The sequence below is a fragment of the Dendropsophus ebraccatus genome, chromosome 15, assembly GCF_027789765.1.
Source record: "Dendropsophus ebraccatus isolate aDenEbr1 chromosome 15, aDenEbr1.pat, whole genome shotgun sequence".
Lineage (NCBI taxonomy): Eukaryota > Metazoa > Chordata > Amphibia > Anura > Hylidae > Dendropsophus > Dendropsophus ebraccatus.
In genome coordinates, this window is record NC_091468.1 from 27,123,744 (window position 1) to 27,148,323 (window position 24,580).

Here is a 24,580-nt window from a genome sequence, read left to right on the forward strand (position 1 = left end):
CTGGGCCCCCACCTATTATGTGCCATTTATAATACTGGAGTCTTGCTATGTAGCAGAGCAGTTTTGACCCCCTAAGGCACCAGGCACTAGAGGCGAGAGTCTATAGAAATAGAGCAATTCTCCCCAGTCATAGAAAGAACCATGTCATAGTCAAGTCTATTGCTTCCTCCACTCATCTCTATGATCATTGCAGGAAGGAAACAGAAAGCTGAGCAATAAGTGTTCTGCTTCCTGATGCAGAATAGAATAGAGAGCAGTCTGTTAGAGGGGGCATGGTAAGCAGTCTTTTTAATAGAGTGGAGAAGACTATGTAATAGAGGTTCTTAGGGAGCAAATTGTGTGAGAGATGGAGTAGGGGAAGCATCCTGTGTAACAGAGAGAGAGAGATTTATTTAGAGGTTTTACACATCAGTCTCCATTAATCCCCTGTCAGCACTGGATTTATGTAGTGGTGCATCTGAGCTGCTTGCCTGCCCCTACTGAAATCAGGGCTGGCTTAGATTCTACCTCTTCTCAGTTTATGTTGCGTGCAGATTCAGTAGTAGTACATTCTGGTGCAGCCATGATAAATTCTTCCCAAAGAATGAGAAAATAGGGGGCATGTGTGTCAGTCTGTAAGGGAGAAGAGAGGGATGTGGAGTAGTCTGTGTAACAAAGGTGGCTTGGAGAGCAGTCAAACAGGAGGCATGGAAACAGTTTGTGAAAAGGGTGCATGGGGAGCAGTAACTGGAAGGATAAGAAGCAATCTGTATAACAGAGGGAGTCATGGGGAGCAATATGTAAGAGAGTGGGGAACCATTGAAAGCAATGTGTAAGAGTGGGGAAACCATTAAGTAGGGTGTGTAATAAGGGGTCATAGATAATACTCTTTGTGAGAAGGGGGTGTCTTTTAATTATAGTTGCAGCCTACTTGCTATGGGGACAATGTCTGACCCAGGGACACCCTATCACTCTATGTACTAATTGCAAAAGTTAAGAAGGAGTTAGTGTTGGATACAGAAGAACAATAGGCCTGGATACAGAGGCTAGCAGCACTGTATCACAAGTTTGGTTTTTTTTCTCCACAATGTTGTTTTAGTTGAACTTTACATTCAAATCAGTGAATAATTCTGAACATTCAAATCTCCAGCAATTAAATAGTAGATTGATGCAAATGTCGGCATCTCTGCGCTTCACTCCTACAGTGGTAAGTTTTTTGAGTCTGGCACGCTTAGAGCCCATCTTACCTTTATGCCAACTCATGTGTTTGTGTATAAAAATATTCTATGGATGCTATATTAAGACTGGATTATGATGGTTTTTTTTTTTAAAAGGACAATTTCAGACCTAATATTTCAGAGGACAAGCACTGTTTTGCGGGATACTATTTGTGTCCCTTATGCAAAAAATTTGCTGCCGCCTGTGGTAAAAAGTGGTCCTGTAAGGTTGTTGTTTAGCATATGCAGATTTTCTTGACTGAAAATTGGCAGAGAAGCCAAGGGGGTATATCAATTGGTGGGATGGGGTAGTTGGATGTAATCCTGAAAAGACAGATGCATTATACCTCCTGTTGATCACATCTATAAGAGACCCACAGAGATTAGATTCTGGTGGATAATACTCATTGTCTATTTCAGATTGTGTTGGCTTGAGCAGTCATAAACTGCTTCTTCAGAAACAAAGTTGTCTTGAGTTTTTAGGACATGGTCATGATTACAGTTTATCCCCATGGCAGTCCCATAATATCATTGATATAGTACTTTCAGAAAAAGAAAATGACTACATGTTACCCCCATGACGGTCCCAACATTATAGAACTGTTACAAAGTCAGTATCCAAAATAAGTAGCTTCACTTTTCATTGGGTTCTAGGACAACATGGTAAGGGCTACAGTTTACCCCCATGGCGGTCTCAACAACGTATCATTGGTATAAGGCCTGTATCAAGCCTTATTTGGACTTCCTGGAGATTTGAAGGACTACATCTCATGGCTATGGCTGCCCCAATGATATATATAAATAAATATATATGGTATAAGGCCTGTAACTATAGTAAACAGATTGCATCTTCTTTAGATTTTGATATGACAGGAACTACACATTTCCCCCACAGCAGTCCCAACATCATATCATTGGTATAAGGACAATAGCCAACATCACTGGTGTCCAGAGAACAATGCATTAGACATCTAACATACAATACTGGGATTTTTTACTATTTCTTTTCAATCCTCTTAAAAGATGCACTGTGAGAACTCAAGCCAGTTGTCTGGAAACATGGCATCTTTAATGCTGGATGTAATATTGAATTATTGAAATCCATGTCGCTGTTCGAGGCTTGAGGTGTCCCTAGATATACCCTCCCAAGCCTAGGCTGGCCTCTCTCCCTAAAGCAACCTAAAGGCCAATTCTGTGGAAAATTTAATTCTCAAGCCTCTTAGATTAGCATTTCTAGCAGCTATATTGTAGTGGGTGCTTTGCAGAAAGAGGCTCCTCATTTAAAAATCTTTTTTTTAAAAAAAAAAATCTGTCACTTCTTATCTTGTGATGACACCTCTACTCCTTGTGAGCATTCAAGCTACTGTATATGCTGTTAGGATCAGGGCCGTATTAACAACTGCTGCTGCCCTAGGCACTAAACCTGAAGACGCCCCATCTTCACACACCAATTGGCCTTACCAGACCTGACCAATACCACCATACCCCCCACCCTCCTGGAAAAGACACCAGATTTACTGGCAAGTCTGAACAGGAGGGAGGTGGGAGACTAAAAAAATAAAAACAAAAAAAAAAATAGTTTTTTCCTTCCCCTGCTCCCTGGTGCTGCCCCCCTGCAAGGTGCTGCCCTAGGCACCGGACCACGGGTGCCTAGTGGTAAATACGGCCCTGGTTAGGATGTATTGCATCTCTTAGGCCGGGGGTGCCAGGATGTGGTTGGAACTTTCTCCAGTACACTACAGACAACAGACTGATCTTGTGCTGTAGTTTTTCCAGTTTCTCTCAAGGTGTTTTTTTGCATATGCACATGAAAGATTTAGTGAAATGTTCTGGAACAGAGTGGGAGCAGATCTTCCCCCGGTTTATAAGGATCTGGGATTACTCTTTGCCTGGACAAGTTCCAGAAATTTGCAGGACGTGATAAACATCGTGAACATGGCGTTAAGAACGAGTGCACCAGCATATGACGGTCTATAGGGGCACATTGCACCAAGTGCACCAGTATACGACACTCTATAGGGGCACATCGCACAGAGTGCACAAGTATATGATGCTCTAGAGTTGAACATTGCACCGAGTGCACCAGCATATGATGCTTTATAGGGGCACATCACCCAGAGTTCACCAGCATATGATGGTCTACAGGGGCACATCACACCGAGCGCACCAGCATATAATGCTTTATAGGGGCACATCACACCAAGTGCACAAGCATATGATGCTCTAGAGTGGCACATTGCACCGAGTGCACTGGCATTTGACGCTCTATAGGGGCACATCGCACTGAGTGCACCAGCATATTATGATCTAGAGGGGCACATGACACTGCTATAGAGTACTTTATGGTTGAGTCACAGCGATTGTCACACGATTATTTAAAGGACTATACAACATGGGAATGGCGTCATATTTAAAGAAGTGGACATGTAGCATATATATGGCGCTTGTGTAAGAGCCTCTTGGTAAATTAGAGAATTTAACTTCCTCTGTTTTACTCATTTTATTTTTACAAATTTATTAGAAATTACTTGTAATTATTACACAACCTACCACTGTCTTTACCCACACTGAAGGAAATGGTGCACGGTAGTATATCAGCCAAAGCTTGCTCCACATCTCATCATGTTCTATTTTATGTTATGCGGTGTAGTCTGTTTAGCAGGTGCCTTGTACTTTTTATGGCTTCTTAACAGGCCGTCACCATGTACCATACATCCTTGCTTCTGAGTTAGTTCTCTTAAGTTAAAGCGTAACTGTCATATTTTTTTTTTATTGCAGAAATCAGTAGTATAAGCGATTTTAAGAAACTCTGTAATAGGTTTTATCAGCCAAAAAAGCCTCCTTCTGTACTCAAGAAGCAATTTCCCAGCCTCCCCCCCTGACTTCTTATCTGTGCATTATCAGGCAAACACTTCTTCATTACAGAGAAGCCAGTGAAGACGGGCTCTGCTCTCTCCATTCTATCATTATGGAGGGGGGAGGGGCCCAGGGAGATGAGTGAGGAGGAAGAGGTGACATGAAGGTCAGCTGTTTGTAGACTGTCTGGGCACCTAAAACGCTGGATTCAGGGGTCAGAAAGGTCAGTGCTTATCTATGAACTTACTGAGAGAAGATTGCAGGGTGTTGTGCTGTGCAGGACTGCTCCATGCTCAGTCACTCCTAACAGCCCCTCTCCATAGTCACATAATGGAGACAGAAATCCTGCTTCTTCTGAAGTGAGGGGGGAGGCTGGGAGATTGCTTTTTCAGTCCAGAAGGAAACTCTTTTGGTTTATAAAACCTATTACAGAGTTTCTTAAAATCGCTTGTACTGTTGATATTTAATGTTTTAAAAAAAAATGACCCTAAAATGACAGTTACGCTTTAAGGAGTAAGGTAAGTTTGGTCCAGTTTACTCCCCTTGTATTCTTACTTTGGTCTCTGTCCTTTATCCTGGAGCTGCTGGAACTGCTTGGTTTGTGCTGAGACTGCTCTGGTATAACCACCTTTTAGATTCCCTCCAAATGTCCATACCACCATGATGGGTTTTTAGGGTGGAAAAAGCATTATATCTGCATCATATGACATAACCTAGGGTGCTACTGCAAAAGTTGTTTGTGCACAAGGGTACAATCTAACCTGTTATAGACCATCAGAAAATACCAAAGACACCGGGACTCCGGCACATCTGTGGTGCGGTGCACGTAGCAATAATGTTACAGCAATGAAGAAGTCCCGGTACTCGCAACTGCAATTTCATAAATGATAAATCTTTATTGCATGAGAGCTGCACGCGTTCCGACCGCACTGGTCTTTGTCAACAGCATGCCGTTGACAAAGACCAGTGCGGTCGGAACGCGTGCAGCTCTCACGCAATAAAGATTTATCATTTATGAAATTGCAGTTACGAGTGTCGGGACTTCTTCATTGCTATAGACCATCAGAAGCCATTTTTAATATTAGCCTTCAAAGGGACCCCACTGCGGTACCACTTTATGGTGTAGCATGAAAAGCCTGCTCCAAAATCAATGTAATTTATTTATTATTTTATCACATATATTTCTGATTTTGGAGATCATAAAAAATTGACCAGACATCTACAACAGAGGCACAATTGGGTGGTTGTCACTCCCATTACCATTCCCTCTTAAATACTTGGTTGTCCCAACCACATGATACTGAATCATTACAGCCATTATGACACCTATCTTCCAGCATCACATCATAGAGTATTCATTTACAATAAACATGATACAACAATGAATTCTGGGAAATCTTGGTGTCCCGAACACCAAGTGACAATAGTTGACTAGGGTACAATTACCAATTGTATAGTGCAATAGGCCACATTTACATGATGTGGCCTGTATGTCTGAGGTATACATCAGGATACTGGGAAAATTATTCCTGATTTACAGTTGCATACCTGCAGTGGGTCTATTCACTTTAGTCAACTATTGACTACAATTGATCTAATGCCCAAATAGATCCCAATGTATCCTGATGGATATACAACCGACCTTGCCCAAAACGAGATGTCAATGAGGCGATGGAATTAGTTTAAATTTGTCTTTGTCATCTCATCCTTTATTTCGGGCCTTAACGTACAATACATGCCACATTCTCCTAACACCTCTGTATAAACAGGAAGCCTGTGTACATGCTCGGCGTAGCGTGGAGAGGCAATGGTCTATGTCATGGCCTCTTCTATGTTGTGACACATGTTTCCTTATTATACTAGAGCATGATATACATACTGCATGTCACACACTGTGCGATATGCTGCAGAACAGGAGGTGACACAACCAGTAACAATGAGTTAGGAAAAAATCTTATCTCCAGAAGTTTTTCTTCTGCAAAAGTTGTACAAATTTCAGTGGATCATATAAAATGCTCTACGAACCTATGGGTTAGTATGGCCTGTATTATGATGCAGTCTTTCTGCCTACTTATTCAATGATATGGGGGCCGGTGAAATGTTTCTGAATAAGTAATAGCTTTGATGTGCTGGATTTTGAGTAGCAGCCCAAATCTGGGTAGTAGCCCTAGTCTGACCGTTAACAAGGGTCACCATCTGGCTGGTGGTCAACAGCCTGCATAGTAGCTGATACCTTTGGCCAGTGAACATGTTAATGGCCAATAATAAGTGCCCCTAGGGATGTCTACATTAACCCCATACTATTAATCGGGCAGCACGGTGGCTCATTGCTCAGCACTGGGGTCCTGGATTCAAAGCCCAGCATGGGCAACACCTGACAAGTGTATATATTTTTTCCAATTTTGCTTGGGTTTCCTCCAAATACTCCCCCGCCCAACACACAAAACATACAGATAGGTGACTTTAGATAGTGAGCACTAATGGGGACAGGGACCAAAATTGACCAACTATGTAAAAGTGCTGAGGAATCTGTTGGTGCTACACAAATTAAAGCATTATGAGTACTACTTTAGGCCACAAGGAATGCTTTATTCTACCCACTCACTACCCTAGCTCCCTCTCTTTGTGCTGGTGGCTGCACAAAGTGGCACAAAGTTTAGCTAATTATGCCAACCTGGTGGATGATATTTTTGGCAGACTATAGCTGCCATTAGCCATGGTGATAATTTACAGACAGTGGGCCGAAATGGGCACAGCTCCCCACTACGTATGGGCAGCTCACCACCTTTTGTACACTACACTCCGGGGATATTAAATATGTTTTTATATGAAGCTATGCCTCTAAGATCGCACCTCTTTTAATGACGTGTATATTTTGGTTGGAATGGTGACAACCCTAGCCTCAATTGCAACAATATTGGTTACCATTTGTCTTTCCAAGAAAAATACATAATGGGCAGTACAATACACCTGCATAGCTGATATATTATACACTGTGAACTAAGACTCTTAAAGAAACATTCCACTTACAATTACTGTTGACTGATTGTACTGTACCTTATATTTTGTCACCATATAAAACTAACTTGTTTTCCTTTTATTCCAGAAAATGCTTCTGAAGAAGACTTGTGGATCCAAGACAAGGGTTATTAAAATTCGAGTAAGTGACATGTTTATTTTCTTGTAGTCTCTTTGAGCTAGGACCAATGACTAATCTGTTCAGACACTGAACCAGCAGTAGGTGACATCGAAATGTTAGATCAGCAACTCTTTAACAGAAAATCAAAATTCAGAATGCAGCTCTCGGATGTGACTCCAGTGTACCTGAACTCACCCAGTTAGTGTGCCCTCTACAGGCCTGTGTTAACAATACACTCATGTAAAAACTTTAATGCAAAATGTGTTCTGAGCAAGCGCAATGAAACAAGCTGCAGAAGTAAATCCCTTCTTCACTTGTACGCAGATTACTAAAGATAAATTGAGCATCTCATTCCCCATTACTATAAATCCTTCACCTATAACTAAAAGCTGGGTGTAAAGACAAAACAACAAAAAAAAAAACTTTGCAAGAAAGAAATTATACTGAACATGTGCAACCTGGCTCTGCTACATCAAAGAAGTAGGTTATGGTAATGTATGCAGACGTACAGAAAGGAAACAGGAGACTCTACAGAAAGGAGGTATAAACTCCAGGGACAGAGATGAGCATGTACAGAAGCATGGCTTATCTGCCATGAGGTGAGATGAGTATCTTGCCTCAGGTGGCAGATTGCAGAATCCTTGTAAGGAGGTATGTTCCAAGGGATGGCTGTAAACCCTTGTGTCTAACATCTTCTACCACACACTCTCATTCTGTACTGTTGTGTCCACTGGACAAAGCTGTGGTATGGAAGGCAGTCAGGACTGAGTGATTATATACAGGTATACAGTACACTTTGCTGTTACTATTATTTGCTGCACATTTTCTGCATGTAAACCTTTCTTTATTTTGCCTCAGACAGTAGCAAAGCAAGAATAGACCTTTTATACAGGTAGTCCTCCCCCACTAATGGGTATTAGAGGCCAACCTGATCTGGTGCCTCTATCTGAGCCATAGCAGGGGGTAAGAACCCTGGGTGCCCAAGGGATGCCAACCAGCTACTTGCTTTACCAGTAGACTGAATCTTTGCCCTCGGTAAAGAAAAGTCTAGTTATACCTTTACACCTTCTTGTTTGGTTTGCAGTGTGAAACAAGTTGCAGGAAATATTATCTTTTTTGCCATATAGCAGTGACCTTTATGATCTTTTGGCCTCTCGTTGCAACAGACGTTGTTGTGAATGGCCTCAGTATCTCCAGGGGACGTCACAGTTTGTAGATGTTTCACAAGATTGTATTCAGCCCCAGCTGCCGGAGGATTAACCTTATTATTCTGAGTTTATTGCTCTGGGCCAGATACAGAATCTCAAGGGCAATTTGAAAAGAAAAGCATGGAGTCGTGAGCTCTCCTCGCCTGCGGGGCTCAGACGTCAGCAACTTAGGAGGCATCTCAAGTATCTTTATCCTGTGATGACACAACTCACCTGAGCCAGATGCCAATCTGCCCACACTGCGTTTTCTCATCATGTAATGTTCTAAGCTACTCTTGGCCAGAGTGCAGGAACTAGTATGAAAGGGTCCATGCTGGAGGAGGAAGCGTTATACTCTCTCAGCCATAGGGGGCGCAAAGGCACCCCCAAATTATTCAACAGTAGATTCTGGTTGTGACAACCCTAAGATAGTCCTGACTGATGACTGACAGGGATCAACAAGTTCTACGGCTACTCTTGCACCATAGGTGTATTATGAAATGTTGTACTTCCCATAGGGCAGGTTGAGTATATGGAGGTCAGACATTAAAGGGGTTGTCCGGCGAAAAAAAATTATTCACAGAATAACACACATTACAAAGTTATACAACTTTGTAATGTATGTTATGTCTGTGAATGGCCCCCTTCCCCGTGTCCCACCACCCCCACCCGTGTACCCGGAAGTGTGGTGCGCTATACATTACCTGTCGCGTGCCGACCACGGTCTCCGATCGTCAGCAGTGACGTCTTCTTCGGGAGCTTGGCGGATCTTCCCGAGTGCCGGCCGCCCTCTGCAGCGTCATCCGAAGCTCAGCCGCGATTGGCTGAGCATAACTGTGCTCAGCCAATCGCGGCTGAGCAGCTGATGACGTGGCCGCGTCATCAGCCGCTCAGCCGCGATTGGCTGAGCACAGTTATGCTCAGCCAATCGCGGCTGAGCTTCGGATGACGCTGCAGAGGGTGGCCGGCACTCGGGAAGATCCGCCAAGCTCCCGAAGAAGACGTCACTGCTGACGATCGGAGACCGTGGACGACACGACATGCGGTGAGTATAATGCACCACACTTCCGGGTCTAGCGTGGGTGGGGGGAAACACGGGGAAGGGGGCCATTCACAGACATAACATACATTACAAAGTTGTATAACTTTGTAATGTGTGTTATTCTGTGAATAATTTTTTTTCGCCGGACAACCCCTTTAAAGATGTGAAGCTTTCCACAGATGGCTTGTGACCCTGTGACCTCCACCACTCAATATAGACTGTATCATTATATAGCACTATTATTTTATACATGGACCTATCACATGTATAATCACTGTATGGAGGTATTTATTAGGCACTATATATCATTAATATTGCAGTGTATGGTCTTACTGTTATGTATTTTGTATTCACTGTATTGCAGTATTATTAGATGACTTTATGTACGGAGCTAGTTGGTCACTGTATGGCTGTTTGACCTGAGAACTGTATGGTGGAGCATTGGGTAGCATCACTACAGGTGCTGTATAGTATATTAGTTTTGTAGTGTATACTGGATATTATGTTATTGTATTGGAAGGTTATATGAGCAACATATGGTAGTGATACAGTATGTCAGCACCATACTGTATGCCTCCTACAACACTGTGAGAATGGTAGATGAAGTGTCGGATCCTCGGGGTAGGCGGGGACCACAGGAGCCAGAATGACGGCGCTTCACGGCTTCAGGTTTGATGAAGTAAAACGATGAATTTTAATGGTCTCATGAACAACGCGTTTCGAGGCATAAATTGCCCCTTTGTCAAGTAGGAGAGACACATGTCGTTTCGAGGCATAAATTGCCCCTTTGTCAAGTAGGAGAGACACATGTCTCTCCTACTTGACAAAGGGGCAATTTATGCCTCGAAACGCGTTGTTCATGAGACCATTAAAATTCATCGTTTTACTTCATCAAACCTGAAGCCGTGAAGCGCCGTCATTCTGGCTCCTGTGGTCCCCGCCTACCCCGAGGATCCGACACTTCATCTACCCTTCTCCATTCCCTGATCTCCTGGCTTGGGATCTCGGCATCTACCCTTGGAGCCTGGCTGCTACGGCTACTACCTCTCTCTTCACTGAGTGCATACAGGTGTTGTGTTCTTAGCACAACACCATCAGGTGAGCAGTTTTATTATCAGCTTGTTCGACCTACAATCTGTTGTTTACGTTATCACCCTATGGCGCCCTTTCCACTTTTTTAGCCCTACTCACAACACTGAGAGGAATTGCAAAAAAGTTGGAACTTTTTTCACAATCCTCATTTTGCTGAAAAATTAGCAACACTATTGGGTTTTGTGCAATTTATTTTTTATAGTGTTACATTAATAAATCCCGCACAGTGTTTCAGTAGAGGAGTGAGCTGATGTTGTGAGGGATCATATAATGGGAGTTACAGTACATAAACAAAGGAGTAGGGTCCTCAGCAGCACAAAGTATTTCAGGAGAGGATTGTGAGGATCTTCCAAAATACTGGAAAAAATTTGATCCTCAGCAGCACAGAAATGCTGTGGAGGGGGATAAGTCCTCGGCAATGCTTTATGCATGCCATATAACAAACCATTCCGCCTGTTTCTGTTTGAGGCATTACACAGGTTTTTTTGAGCTGCCCAGGTAACAGGTCAGTGATTGCCGTTTAATACTTGTATAATAAAGATCTCCTCTGCACATTGTAAAACCCGGAAACCTCATCCCACTAGCTCATAGCTCATACATGTCCCTGACGTGCACATATTTCATGATGGGGCCCTGATGGTTTGGGGAGATTACCTCTACCCTCACCCATCATCCGCCCTGCCCTCCAATAACACCGGTCTCAGAGAGCATAATGCGCTCATTGTTCTAGACTGCTGGGATCCAGAAAAAAAGGATTTCTGAGGTCTCTGTTTTCGAAGTCCTAGAAGCTTAAATCTGATGTGAAGCCATCAGCGACTCCTTCAGTTTCTTGTACTGTTTGGACCTCACAGGAGGAAGTTAGGAATCATTTCTAAACTTGACAAATTGAGGCCTACAGATTCTATCCAGACAATCATATGTATGTGGGGTTTACTATTAGGAAAACTTAAAGGGGAACTCCACCCCTAACTGAACACAGTTCAGGGTTAAATTCTCTGTCCTCTGCCTCCTACCAAAGTTTCAGCGACTTCCATTTACAGTTTTGAGAGATAATTGAGAAGTGGTGTCATTACCATCTCCCTATCATAAGTGTATATATATATATATATATATATATATATATATATATATATATACCTTTGATTACTAGCATAATTAATTCCGAGTATATGTTTTTAATCTAAATCACTCGTATATAAAAGCCAATTTTCCTATAAGAAATAATTGAAATGCAGATTAGTTTCACAACTCAAAAATAAAGTTGGTAAGGTATCAATAAAGAACACTATCAGTAAGGAAGGGGTGAATCAGTTAACTCTCCTTCCACACTTAAAGAGGATGTACCACCAGGTACATCCTCCTTAATCTGAACCGATGGATCGAACGGCGCAGTCACGGGGAAGCCGGTGCCGCAGTCCGTTTTTCGGTCCGTGCACGGCGCCGTTCTATGCACCGGAACCGGCCGGTGCTCAAGCACTGGAGGCTGGCTGAGCCGCCCCCAGTAGGAGGGAATTCCCTCCCCTCTATGACACGGCTACATTCATTCTAATGGAGCCGCGTCATACAGGGGAGGGAATTCCCTCCCACTGGGGGCAGCACCGTCCGGTTTCGGTGCATAGAACGGCGCCGTGCACGGGAACCAGGCCACGGTCTGAAAAACGGACCGTGGCACCGTCTTCCCCATGACGGCGCCATTCGATCCGTCGGTTCAGATTAAAGAGGATGTACCTGGTGGTACATCCTCTTTAACTCCCCAGGTGGCTGCAAACCTGCTGGTACTAGTGTCAGATGTCTAGAGCAGCTATCAGTTAAGTGTTTAATTCAGGGATCAAAGGGAAGCAGTGGTCATACACCATCCAGCGCCATGTAAGCAAAATGGCTGCGACATGTGCATGGCAGCGGCAGAAGATGTCTGGACGAGGTCCTGGAGAGTTGACAGTTTGGGTTACATCTGTGCACTCTGTCCTCCGTCAGCAGGGAGAGGAGATAAGGCTGAGCTGCTCACTTCCACAGTAGGATCTTCGTACTTTTACAGGTCCCTGACATGGAAGGGCATAGGAGGAGAGCTGGGAGGTCTTGCAAAATGCTCTAAGGCTCTCAGGCCAAATTACTATTACTATGTAATCCAAGGTTTCCTTGAATCTTTATTAGGACATAGAGGGGAAAATGAGGTATGATTACAGCATGGTACTTTTTGGTGAATGATGCCACAGAAAGAGGTGCAGACAAGGAATGAGAACAGCAGGTGCTGCAGATTTACTGCCTGCAGAGCAATAGTCTGTTGTGGACTAAAATGTTCTTAAGCAGATCTTGACTGGGAGCAGGACTGCTGTGATAGGGTTGTAGGAGTAGGGTGGGGGAGAAGTTGTAAATCTGAGTTTTGTCTGACTCTAGCCAAAAATAGTCTACCTATCTTTCCAGACTGTTAGAGAGCCTCTCAAAATAGTCAGACAGGATTCCTGCCAAGTTTACCCTCTATAGGGGAAGCGCACTGTATGTACTGCTCCCATTTAATTTAGCTAACTGCAGGGAGCCTCCCCTAGCAAGCGAGTTAGTAATGTTTAATAAGGGGGGCATACTGAAGTTACTTATAGAGGCGGGCTTGTACATAAGGGTGGAGCTTTCATTGCGAGAAAAAAAAACTTGCAAAGTCTTCCACATCCCCTTTAAATTGTTCTTGAAGGAACCTCTCTGTATAAATGTACAGTAATCATTTCCTTTCCCCATCTTTGTTGTAAGGATCAAGGATTCTTTATGGATGAGGCCTAAAAACCTCTGAGACGTCTGTGGACCCCCTCCCCCACCTTCTTTATGCATTATGTTATTTGGCTCTTATGGAAATTTTTTGCATCTCTGTATAAAGGAAGAGAAAATGTTTCTTTCATTTCATCTTTTTTGTACTTTGGCCTAAATGATTCAGATCATGAATATGTATTGTAGGGGCAGCTGCAGCATGGAAGGAGCTGGAGTTCAGCCTCATGCTACATTGTCTGCAGATCATATTGTGCCGTCACCCGGCTCTGCAGCTGCTGCTGTTCTGTGTACTCAACATCTCACACCCATTAGTTTCACATCTACACTGAAACTCAGGCATCCTGACTCTGTGGGAGGTTTGTGGACTGATAGATAGGGGTTTATATGTCACTTTTAACCATTCGCTTTACAAGTTCTAGGGCACCAATGTTATACTAGTTACTACTTTTTTTTTAATAAAGGCATATATCAGCGGCACCTTAGTTTCTTTCGCTTTTTGCACTTTAAGAGCCTGTGTGGATTCCCAAGAGTTTCTAATGGGGGAGATTTATAAACATGGGGGAGATTTATCAAACATGGTGTAAAGTGAAACTGGTTGCTAGGGGCAACTGAGCCAATCAGATCCCACCTTTCATTTTCCAAATAGTCTGTGAGGAATGAAAAGTGGAATCTGATTGGTTGCTTGGGGCAACTGAGCCAGTTTCACTTTACACCATGTTTGATAAATCTCCCCTAATGTGTATGTGTTATACTGTTTTGTTGTATTATGAGATGCCTCCGTTGCCATGTAATGGTAACCAACAAAAAGAATGATCAAATTTTCACGTGGCAGCCAAGAAAAGGTGGTTTCAACATTGGTAGAGAGCCTAAAGGTGAAGTTAGGGCACTAAAATGCCAATTGGTGCTAAGGGGCGTGTGCGGATGTTCTTCTTATGGAGTCTAGTTGACCTGCAGATAGTCTGTGAGATTTCCTATGCCTGTGGTCTGAGGATTAGTCAACATGAGACGAGAGTGGGTTCATGTGATAGGGAGAACTGGCAGGTTATAAGGCCAGAGTGGCTTGTCCATTGTAGAGGAGGCTGAAGTTTGGGTCTCGAGACATGTGCTTTGAAAGCCACAATGGATTTGTTCTCTTGAGGAGCTCCGGAGGACTGAAGGTGGAAGCAGGACATCCACTGGAGAGATGGTGGCTGACAGGAGGCTTGATTATATAACGTAGGGCCTGAGAATTGGTGAACTGGAGACAAGAGTGGGTTTGTTCACTTGCAGAGCAATGGAGTGGCTTGTCCATTTCAGAGGAGGCAAGGCCTGAGCAAATGTCTGGAGTAATTTCTTAGTGCTATCATGCTCTGTGAGGGATTGGTTAACTGAGTGTAGCGTGAGGTTCCCATGGACTGTGTCGGGGCCTAGCTGGTTGAGCCCTCAGGTAAAGTAAACTAAATAGACTGATCAGAATGAGGGCTAAAGTCAACACAGTTCGTGGATTGTGTGAAGTCAATACCCTATATGAGACATATAACCATTGTGCCTTTATTGTATGAAGACGATATTAACAGACATACTTTATTTATCGCAACAAGATCTGCAACTAATTCTCTAAATAGGGATCACTGGAACACTAGGTTACAGGCCAGCACCATACAAGATGCAGACTTGTCAGAGGATAATCTACAGACAACCCTTCAATCAATGGTGTTGTCTGGACTAAAAGAAACACTCCAGGCCAAAGTGATATTCTACAGTATGTTATGTCTAGTGCAGGCCCTGAGGGAGTGGAACATGACACATGGATTCAGAGGACACCCAGGACAAAAGTCATGCACTGCCATCTAGCGTTATACTCCAGAGCTGCAGCCACAATTATGCTTGTTACTATTAGAAACAGTCAGCAAGTTTGTCGACAGCTAAACTAAGCTTCTGTAATGCGTAATAGATTTTGCAGTGCCTGGTATAGAGAAACAAGCCTTGGGCAGGCAATAAACAAGCAGGGGACAACAAGATGTATTGGAGTAAGGCCAATATCCATTTTATGTGACTCCAAACTACAAGCTCTGTTTCCCATCATGAAGGTCTCATTGTTGGAGACTTGCAAAAATAGCTATTCCCAAGCGAACACCCTTGATCTCTCAGTCTATAGGTGAATGTTTTGTTAAGCTCTTGCCTCCCCTTTTATCTATTACAGAACCTTCCACAATGTACTTATCTCTGCATTTCTTTTTTGACTTCCACATTGCACAAAATTGAGCTACTATTTCCCAGTGATAATGCTTGTTTCTATTTTTACCCTAACAAAGGATATTCCAGCATGGCTGCTGCCGGAGCTTGGGCTGAAGATGTGGCCTGATACAGCAGACAGAACTTGTGTAACATTGAGTAAGAGCACAGACCGGCTCTGCTATACTTGCACGCCTCTTATCTGGAAATAGAAGGAACTTGTGCCAACTCTTTGCAAGGGTTTCCTGCTTCTTATCTCCCGTCTCTGCTCAATCGAGAGAAATGTGGTCTCTCACTCCCTAAGAAAACAGAGGCTTTGAGTCTCCAGCCAGGAACTTGTTTTGACATATTACATTTTTGTTTTAATACCCGTAGCTTTCTGCAGTTTATTTTTAACAAGAACAAACAATGGAGATGTTTCTCAAAGAGCAGGAGGATCTTGATGACGCTTCTCAGGACCCCTGGAAAGTCATTGGTCAACAGGGGGTAAAGACAACTTTGGAATTTAGTCACCTTGTAGATCTTGGTAGTTCATGGTCATACTAGGCTTGAATTGGGTCAGTGTCCAAGGAGGACAGAAGGAAAATTGTCTTGATGTGGCACCAACTGCTCTGAGATGGAGATGACCTGGCTATCTTTTGCTAGAAGATTATGTCTATAATAGAGCTATAGTTTAGAGCAGTGCTTCTCAAACTGTGAGGAGCCCCCTAGTTGTTGGTGAAGCCCAGATAAAGAGTCAGTTTTCACAAAAGTAACTATGATCTGCACAGTCCTTTTGCGGTTTGCAAAAATCTCCATTTAAACAACATTAATTTATTTTATACTTCCGTTATTAGTATATATAACTTGGGAGATGGGTGAAAGGTAGCCCTAGCATAATTTCCAGCTTTTAAATGGACTTTCACCACAGATGGTGAGGCCCAGGCACCCTCTTGGTCAGTCTGGTGAAGTCTGGTCTAGTCTATTGCCTTGGTCTGTTGGGTAAGGCTCCAGTACAAAAAGTTTAAGAAGCACTGGTTTAGAGAGATGATTTCTCATATGTATATATTGAGTAGATATCTTGTCAATTGTTGGGACACCTGCCCGCTCCTGAAGGATATGTTTCATCCATTCACAGAATATTTTGGACCATTTCTCATTGGAAGGTACCAAGCCCCTAAAGGGATAAATCTGCAGCCTCCCAAAGAACACTATGAAATGGGACCACCAAAATTGGCCATCAGGAGGCAACAGAACAGAATTTTTCAGCAGCCTCTAAAAGTCTTTGGAAGGACGGAGGGTTGTCCCTTGGCCTGGTTTCTTCCAGTGAGCCAATTGCCCCGGCAACCAAAACAATAAACTATGACTGGATGAAACATTTCCTTTCCATTCAGATGAGCAAATGGCTTGTCATATACCTGTTTCTGCTATTTGCCTATTTTCCCAAATTCATATTAATAAATAGCACTGTTGCTTCTGGACAACCATTCCCAAAGAATAGATAGTATTAGGACTGACCCCAAGGGACAACAACCTCCCTCCTTTGCCAACCAACACCTGGTTTTCAAAATTGAATAGGCCACTGAACACATTTCGTTTATGACCACCCAGCTAGGTCCTTCATTTAGAAGAATTTTCCATTATTTAAATCCTTCTGTGTGTTCTTGTAAGTCAAGTGCAACCCTGTTTACTAAAAGGTGCGACAACTTCTGTGTAGTAAGAGTGCAAACAGTGATGTGTATATAATGCCTGCTCTCACATCCGTGTCTTCATTCCTGGCTCATGACATCAGGGTCAACCAACAAATATAATAAAATAACTCAGCCAAGACGTGTAAGAAGAATGAGGAGGGAGGAGGCCAGTCACAATCCTCTATTTTTGTTTTGCACAGTCTACAATAGCCTATTATGTGCCAAATGGTTTTGTGCAATTCTCCATGGCTCGGTAAATAGACTGTGATCTAAGGCAAACACTCCGGAAAAGGTGGATCTGCCCTGGCGCAGCTCCTGCACAGAGATAAGTGTACCCTCAGGAATTTTGGCTTTCTGCACATGGGGTCATCCAGCGTATTAAGAGCTATTAAAGATGCTCAACTAACTAACGTATGTCATAGATTATACTAAGCTGGCTCCTTCTGTTCAATATGGCATCTTAAAGAGTCTATCCATATTAAAAACAAAAAACTTCTATCTAGAAAAACCTACATAACTATCAATTTTACTACCATAGAGCTTTCATGGGAGTTGTCACTTTTTTTTTTTTAATAGTCAAGAATGCAATATTGGTGGAGGGTGGTATACATTACATAGTAAGGTATATGTAATATCCAGACATACCTGTCAATTATCCCTGAGTGTCCATCAAAACTCCCAAAGAAAGGGGAGGTATCCTTACTTTATGGAATTTCCTGGGCTACATACTCAGGTTAAACAGAGAACAGCAGGAGCAGGGGGAGGTGAGTATCTGAGTTTGATGTTTAGTTAGTCTACTGTGGGTTCTGTTATTAGACAAGAGATCTTATTCTCTTCTGAGGGTCTGGTGTCTACTTTTAATGGTCCTGGTCTGGGGTCTGTATTTTATTTATGGGGTTTCTTTAAGGGGGACTTGTCTGAGGTCTGAAGGTGGGGTTTCTGGTCTGTACTAGTTTTGGGAGAAACTGTATTCGTCTATGATTTGTCTGTATTTGTTTAGGTGGTCTAGTCTGGTTTGTAAATAGGGAGGTCTGGAGACTGTATTTTTAAGGGGCCTGGTCTGCAGGCGATAAATGGGGTAGGACCAGTGTCTGTAGGACTGTGAATGTAGAGGTCTGGGGTCTGTATTTTGTAGGGGGTTTGCATTTAGGGGGTCTAGTCTGGGGGGTGCTTTTAGGGTTGCTGTATGTTAGGTTCTAAGGGCTAGACATTTGGTGACATTTTGTTCTGTTTCCCCTTCTTCCTAATGATTCTTCTAAACAGATAGCAACTAAAAATCCTGAAAGAAAGTAACAGGAACTACCTTGACTTTGGTTTGTTAATAGTTTAGCCTTCAGGGTTGCATCATAGACTCCAGTCACAACTACTCCTAATTCTGCTGTTTTGTTGCTAGTTCCCAATTCATCCCCTGCATGTTCAGTGTCTGCTTGTAGCAATCCTTGTCTGATGTAATGATCTCCTCACACCCCTGATATCTGGATATAGTCTGCAGCTGCTCAGCATCCCCGGCACAGCCATGTTCATGGACTGTAGCTCATAGGAGTTCAGTAACCGCTGGTGACTATTGCAGCATTACATAATGCAGTTGGAAGTTAGCTGATGTAAAAGCTGTTCCTGAGCAGCGCGGCTGAAGCTCCGGGCTCTCTCTATGGGTTACCACCAACCCAGGGGACACACTTGTTTACAATTACACAGATCAGAATTCGGTATTTGTTTCCTGCCTGGAGACCGTATGTAGGAAAGCAGATGGAGAACCAGATCACAAGATGTCTTGTTTTTACAGCAAGTGTCTCTGAACAAGTCAAGTTTATAGGTTGATGGACGTTTAGTCTTGGGTCACTATGTATGGTGGTCAATGGAGTCACAGGAAACCCTTCCATTATGTGGTTTCAACCAGTCTGTTCACACTTGCACCAGCTGTTCTCTGCAGCACCACCACAGGCCAACCTAAGTATTGCACATAGATCTGTAATTACTGTATTTTCCTGCGTATAAAACTACTTTTTAACCCAGGAAAATCCTTTTCAAAAGTCAGGGATCGTCTTATAGGGCTGGTGCTAAAAAACTTCGGAGCTCCCCCCTGTCGCCGAATACAGGGGGGAGCTCAAAAACGGCTGCATTGCTGCCATATGCGTTGACCATATGAAGGGCAGAACAAGCTGCAGGTGTCCACCCCTTTCACCCGTCTGGCCCACCCTTGTATCCTAAAGGTATTACTGTACTTTCATCTCTGCCTCTCAGATCTCGCTGCTTTTTGAGTTTTTCATTTATTTTTTATTTTTTTTGGTGTGAGTTAAGAGCGGGGCCTGTCTAGATATTACCGGTTGAAACATGTTGTCAATAAACTCCAGTCACTTCCAAAGCTGCAATCACTAATCTGGTTCTGGGTCTCAATGAATCCTCATTGATGTGGAAGAAGCCACGTCTTGCAAATTGCAATGCAGGAAAGTGAAGGTCATTGTGAAGGTTCAACTCATAATAACTTTTTATTGCTCTCCAGATTTCAGTTACATCTGGCTTCCTTTGATAATAGGTTCGGTATAAAGAATTGCAAAAGGGAAAGTTACTTGTAGGGAGCTTATGGCTTAAGAAGTAACTCGATGCATTATTCAGCACAATACAGATATGTCTAATGCTACAGATGGCTTATTTACTTTACTATATGGCAACATTTATCACATTTCCAGAGCGGTTTATGACACTGACCCAATTTTGAAGAATTCTTTCATCCAGGTCACTCTATGGGAAGCGAACAAATGTTGCCAGGTGATCTTGCAGCACAATGGAGTAAACACCTTGGTTCCTATAAGGCAGTTTTCCAATATTTGTTGTGCAGGAGGGCAGGAAGAATCCTCTCAAGAGCTACCGGGCTCCAGACGCTAAGCTCAATGGTCAGCCAATAAGATGGGAAGAAGGTCACACCTTCTGTATAGCAGACACTCTGTTTTATTAGAATACTGATGGGCTTGTTTTGTAGAGGAGTATATCCATCTGTACATAGATGGGCAGGACTGACATACAGGACTGGGTGCAACCCTATAGGAGCTCTAAGGCAGTGGTGCACAACCTGCAGCCCTGCAACCCATTGTTGACCTCAGCCCTATATACACTTCACATTAGGCCTGATGCAAGAAGGCAGCCCTGTTGGTCACATCTGAGTTGCATCATGTTGCGTACTTTACTTACAACCTGAGCTGACTAGGATTTTGCAAGCAGTTACTATTATTCTATAATGCCACACCGCCGCACCCTTCTGCTGAATGCAATTTTAATTTCTAAATTTACATAATTTACTTATGTAGAATAACTTTGCAAAAACTGACCTTGTGCTGATCGTGCAATATACTCTGGTCACACCCAAAGCTGCAATCTTTTTTAAAATATTTCTAACTAGAAAATGTACCCGGCGCTGCCCGGGTATAAAGTGTCAGTGTGTTAATTAGATTTGTTCTAAGGTGCCCAGGAGGCAAAGCTAAAGGTATTGTTTCATCTAAGTTAATCAGTGAAATTAGTGTATACCTGTAGTGCATAGTTGGAGGGGTTCTGTATACCCACAATGTATAGTTTTTAGGGGTCTTGCATATCTGTAGTGCATAGTTGGGGGGGCTGTATACCTATAGTGTATAGTTGGGGGGGTCCTGTGTACCTGTAGTGTATAGTTGGGGGGGGGCTGTATACCTGTAGTGTATAGTTGAGGGAGGTCCTGTATACCTGCAGTGTACAGTTGGTGAAGGCGCCTGCGGGGTCTGGGGGGGCCCTTTAAGGTCTGGTCCTGTGACAATGGGGTTGCAGGGCCATTCCGTGGCCCCCCTTCTCTGCTTGCGCACGCTTTGCGGGGATTGTGGTCGCTGACCGGCACAGTGATGTTTTTTGGTTAGGGACTCATGTGTATCAGAAGACCTGCACGTGGTACATGAGGCAATATGGTTTGGCCAAATTATATACTAACTTCTGATGTTGGTTTTAAATGTAGCTGAATAAGCTTTCGTGTCAGCCATGGGTGCGATGTGCAGTCATTTCTGTCTTTTTGGCTTGTGCATATTTTAGGTATTCTGTCCCTTTTTTCATTGTGGCTTGCACTCGTGCTTTGTAAGACCCATGTGATCCAAATTAGCAGGAAGCACCTGTGTACATAAGGGGAGGATCTCCTAGTTTTCTCCCATTCTACCTGCAGAGGAATGGAGAGAGGTAAGAGCTTGTTCACACTTGTGTTGCTTGGCGTCCACTTTTTCCGCCGGTGGCGCCTGCGGGGTCTGGGGGGGCCCTTTAGGGTCTGGTCCTGTGACAATGGGGTTGCAGGGCCATTCCGTGGCCCCCCTTCTCTGCTTGCGCACGCTTTGCGGGGATTGTGGTCGCTGACCGGCACAGTGATGTTTTTTGGTTAGGGACTCATGTGTATCAGAAGACCTGCACGTGGTACATGAGGCAATATGGTTTGGCCAAATTATATACTAACTTCTGATGTTGGTTTTAAATGTAGCTGAATAAGCTTTCGTGTCAGCCATGGGTGCGATGTGCAGCCATTTCTGTCTTTTTGGCTTGTGCATACAGTTGGTGAAGGTCCTGTATACCTGTACGGTATAGTTAGGGGGTCCTGTATACCTGTAGTATATAGTTGCTGCTGTATACCTGTAATGTATAGTTGGTGAAGGTCTTGTATACCTGTAGTTTATAGTTTGAGGGTCCTGGATACCTGTAGTGTATAATTGGTGGAGATCTTGTATACCTGTAGTATATAGTTCGGGGGTCCTGTATACCTGTAGTGCATAGTTTGAGGGTCCTGTATAACTGTAGTATAGAGTTGGTGGAGGTCCTGTATACCTGTAGTGTATAGTTTGGGGGTCCTATATACCTGTAGTATATAGTTGGTGGAGTTTCTGTATACCTGTAGTATATAGCTTTGGGGTCCTGTATACCTGTAGTATAGAGTTGGTGAAGGTGCTGTATACCTGTAGTATATAGTTGGTGGAGTTCCTGTATACCTGTAGGGTATAGTTTTGGGGTCCTGTATACCTGTAGTATATAGTTGGTGGAGGTCCCGTCCACCTGTAGTGTATAGTTTTGGGGTCCTGTATACCTGTAGTGTCCTGTATACCTGCAGGGTCGTATTTACCATTAGGCACTCGTGGTCTGGTGCGTAGGGTAGCACCTTGCAGAGGGGCAGTACCCTCCCGTTCAGACTTGCCAGAAAATCTGGTGTCTTTTCGAGGGGGGTATGGCGGTATTGGTCAGGTCTGGAATGGCAGTATTATCCAGTCACAGTATGGCGGTATTGGTCAGGTGTGGTGTGGCAGTGTTCTCCAGTCACAATGTGGCCGTATTGGTCATGTCTGGTATAGTGGTGTTATCCAGTCACAGTATGGCGGTATTGGTCAGGTGTGGTATGGCAGTGTCTGGCAGTGTTATCCAGTCACAGTATAGCGGTATTGGTCAGGTCTGGTATAGCAGTTTTTTCCAGTCATAGTATGGTGGTATTGCTCAGGTGTGTTATGACAGTGTTACCCAGTCACAGTATGGTAGTATTGGTCAGGTCTGGTGTGGCGGTGTTATCCAGTCATGGTATGGTGGTTTTGGTCAGGTCTGGTATGGCAGTGTTATCCAGTCACAGTATGGCGGTATTGGTCAGGTCTGGTATGGCAGTGTTATCCAGTCACAGTATGGCGGTATTGGTCAGGTCTGGTATGGCAGTGTTATCCAGTCACAGTGTGGCGGTATTGGTCAGGTCTGGTATGGCAGTGTTATCCAGTCACAGTATGGCGGTATTGGTCAGGTCTAGTATGGCAGTGTTATCCAGTCACAGTATGGCGGTATTGGTCAGGTCTGGTATGGCAGTGTTATCCAGTCACAGTATGGCGGTATTGAACAGGTCTGGTGTGGCAGTGTTATCCAGTCACAGTATGGTGGTATTGAACAGGTCTGGTATGGCAGTGTTATCCAGTCACAGTATGGCGGTATTGGTCAGGTCTGGTATGGCAGTGTTATCCAGTCACAGTATGGCGGTATTGGTCAGGTGTGGTGTGGCAGTGTTATCCAGTCACAGTGTGGGGGTATTGGTCAGGTCTGGTATGGCAGTGTCTGGCAGTGTTATCCAGTCACAGTATAGCGGTATTGGTCAGGTGTGGTATGACAGTGTTATCCAGTTACAGTATGGCGGTATTGGTCAGGTCTGGTATAGTGGTGTTATCCAGTCACAGTATGGCGGTATTGGTCAGGTGTGGTATGGCAGTGTCTGGCAGTGTTATCCAGTCACAGTATAGCGGTATTGGTCAGGTGTGGTATGACAGTGTTATCCAGTTACAGTATGGCGGTATTGGTCAGGTCTGGTATAGCAGTTTTTTCCAGTCATAGTATGGTGGTATTGGTCAGGTGTGTTATGACAGTGTTACCCAGTCACAGTATGGTAGTATTGGTCAGGTCTGGTGTGGCGGTGTTATCCAGTCATGGTATGGTGGTTTTGGTCAGGTCTGGTATGGCGGTGTTATCCAGACACAGTGTGGCGGTATTGGTCAGGTCTGGTATGGCAGTGTTATCCAGTCACAGTATGGCGGTATTGGTCAGGTCTGGTATGGCAGTGTTATCCAGTCACAGTATGGCGGTATTGGTCAGGTCTGGTATGGCAGTGTTATCCAGTCACAGTATGGCGGTATTGAACAGGTCTGGTGTGGCAGTGTTATCCAGTCACAGTATGGTGGTATTGGTCAGGTCTGGTATGGCAGTGTTATCCAGTCACAGTGTGGGGGTATTGGTCAGGTCTGGTATGACAGTGTTATCCAGCACAGTATGGCGGTATTGGTCAGGTCTGGTGTGGCAATGTTACCCAGTCACAGTTTGGTATACCTGTAGTGCCCTGTATAAACATGTACTGTATAGATGCAGTAGGGGGCCTTGTATAAACATGTACAGTATAGATGGAGTAGGGGGTCCTGTATATACATGTACTGTATAGATGGAGTAGGGGGTCCTGTATACCTGTAGTGTCCTGTATACCTGCAGGGTCGTATTAACCATTAGGCACCCGTGGTCTGGTGCGTAGGGTAGCACCTTGCAGAGGGGCAGTACCCTCCCGTTCAGACTAGCCAGAAAATCTGGTGTCTTTTCGAGGGGGGTATGGCTGTATTGGTCAGGTCTGGTATAGCGGTGTTATCCAGTCACAGTATGGCGGTATTGGTCAGGTCTGGTATGGCAGTGTTATCCAGTCACAGTATGGCGGTATTGGTCAGGTGTGGTGTGGCAGTGTTCTCCAGTCGCAATGTGGCGGCATTGGTCATGTCTGGTATAGTGGTGTTATCCAGTCACAGTATGGCGGTATTGGTCAGGTGTGGTATGGCAGTGTCTGGCAGTGTTATCCAGTCACAGTATGGCGGTATTGGTCAGGTCTGGTATGGCAGTGTTATCCAGTCACAGTATGGCGGTATTGGTCAGGTCTGGTA

At 43.9% G+C, this 24,580-nt stretch overlaps 1 protein-coding gene across 1 annotated transcript in view; it reads left to right on the forward strand.

Annotated features, from left to right (window-relative positions):
* Window positions 1-24,580, forward strand: part of LOC138774246 (uncharacterized) — a 75,994-nt gene that overhangs the window by 42,804 nt on the left and 8,610 nt on the right. The window contains exon 4 of the mRNA XM_069954955.1: window positions 7,159-7,212. Coding sequence (XP_069811056.1) covers window positions 7,159-7,212 — 54 coding nt within the window. The remainder of the gene's footprint in view (window positions 1-7,158; window positions 7,213-24,580) is intronic.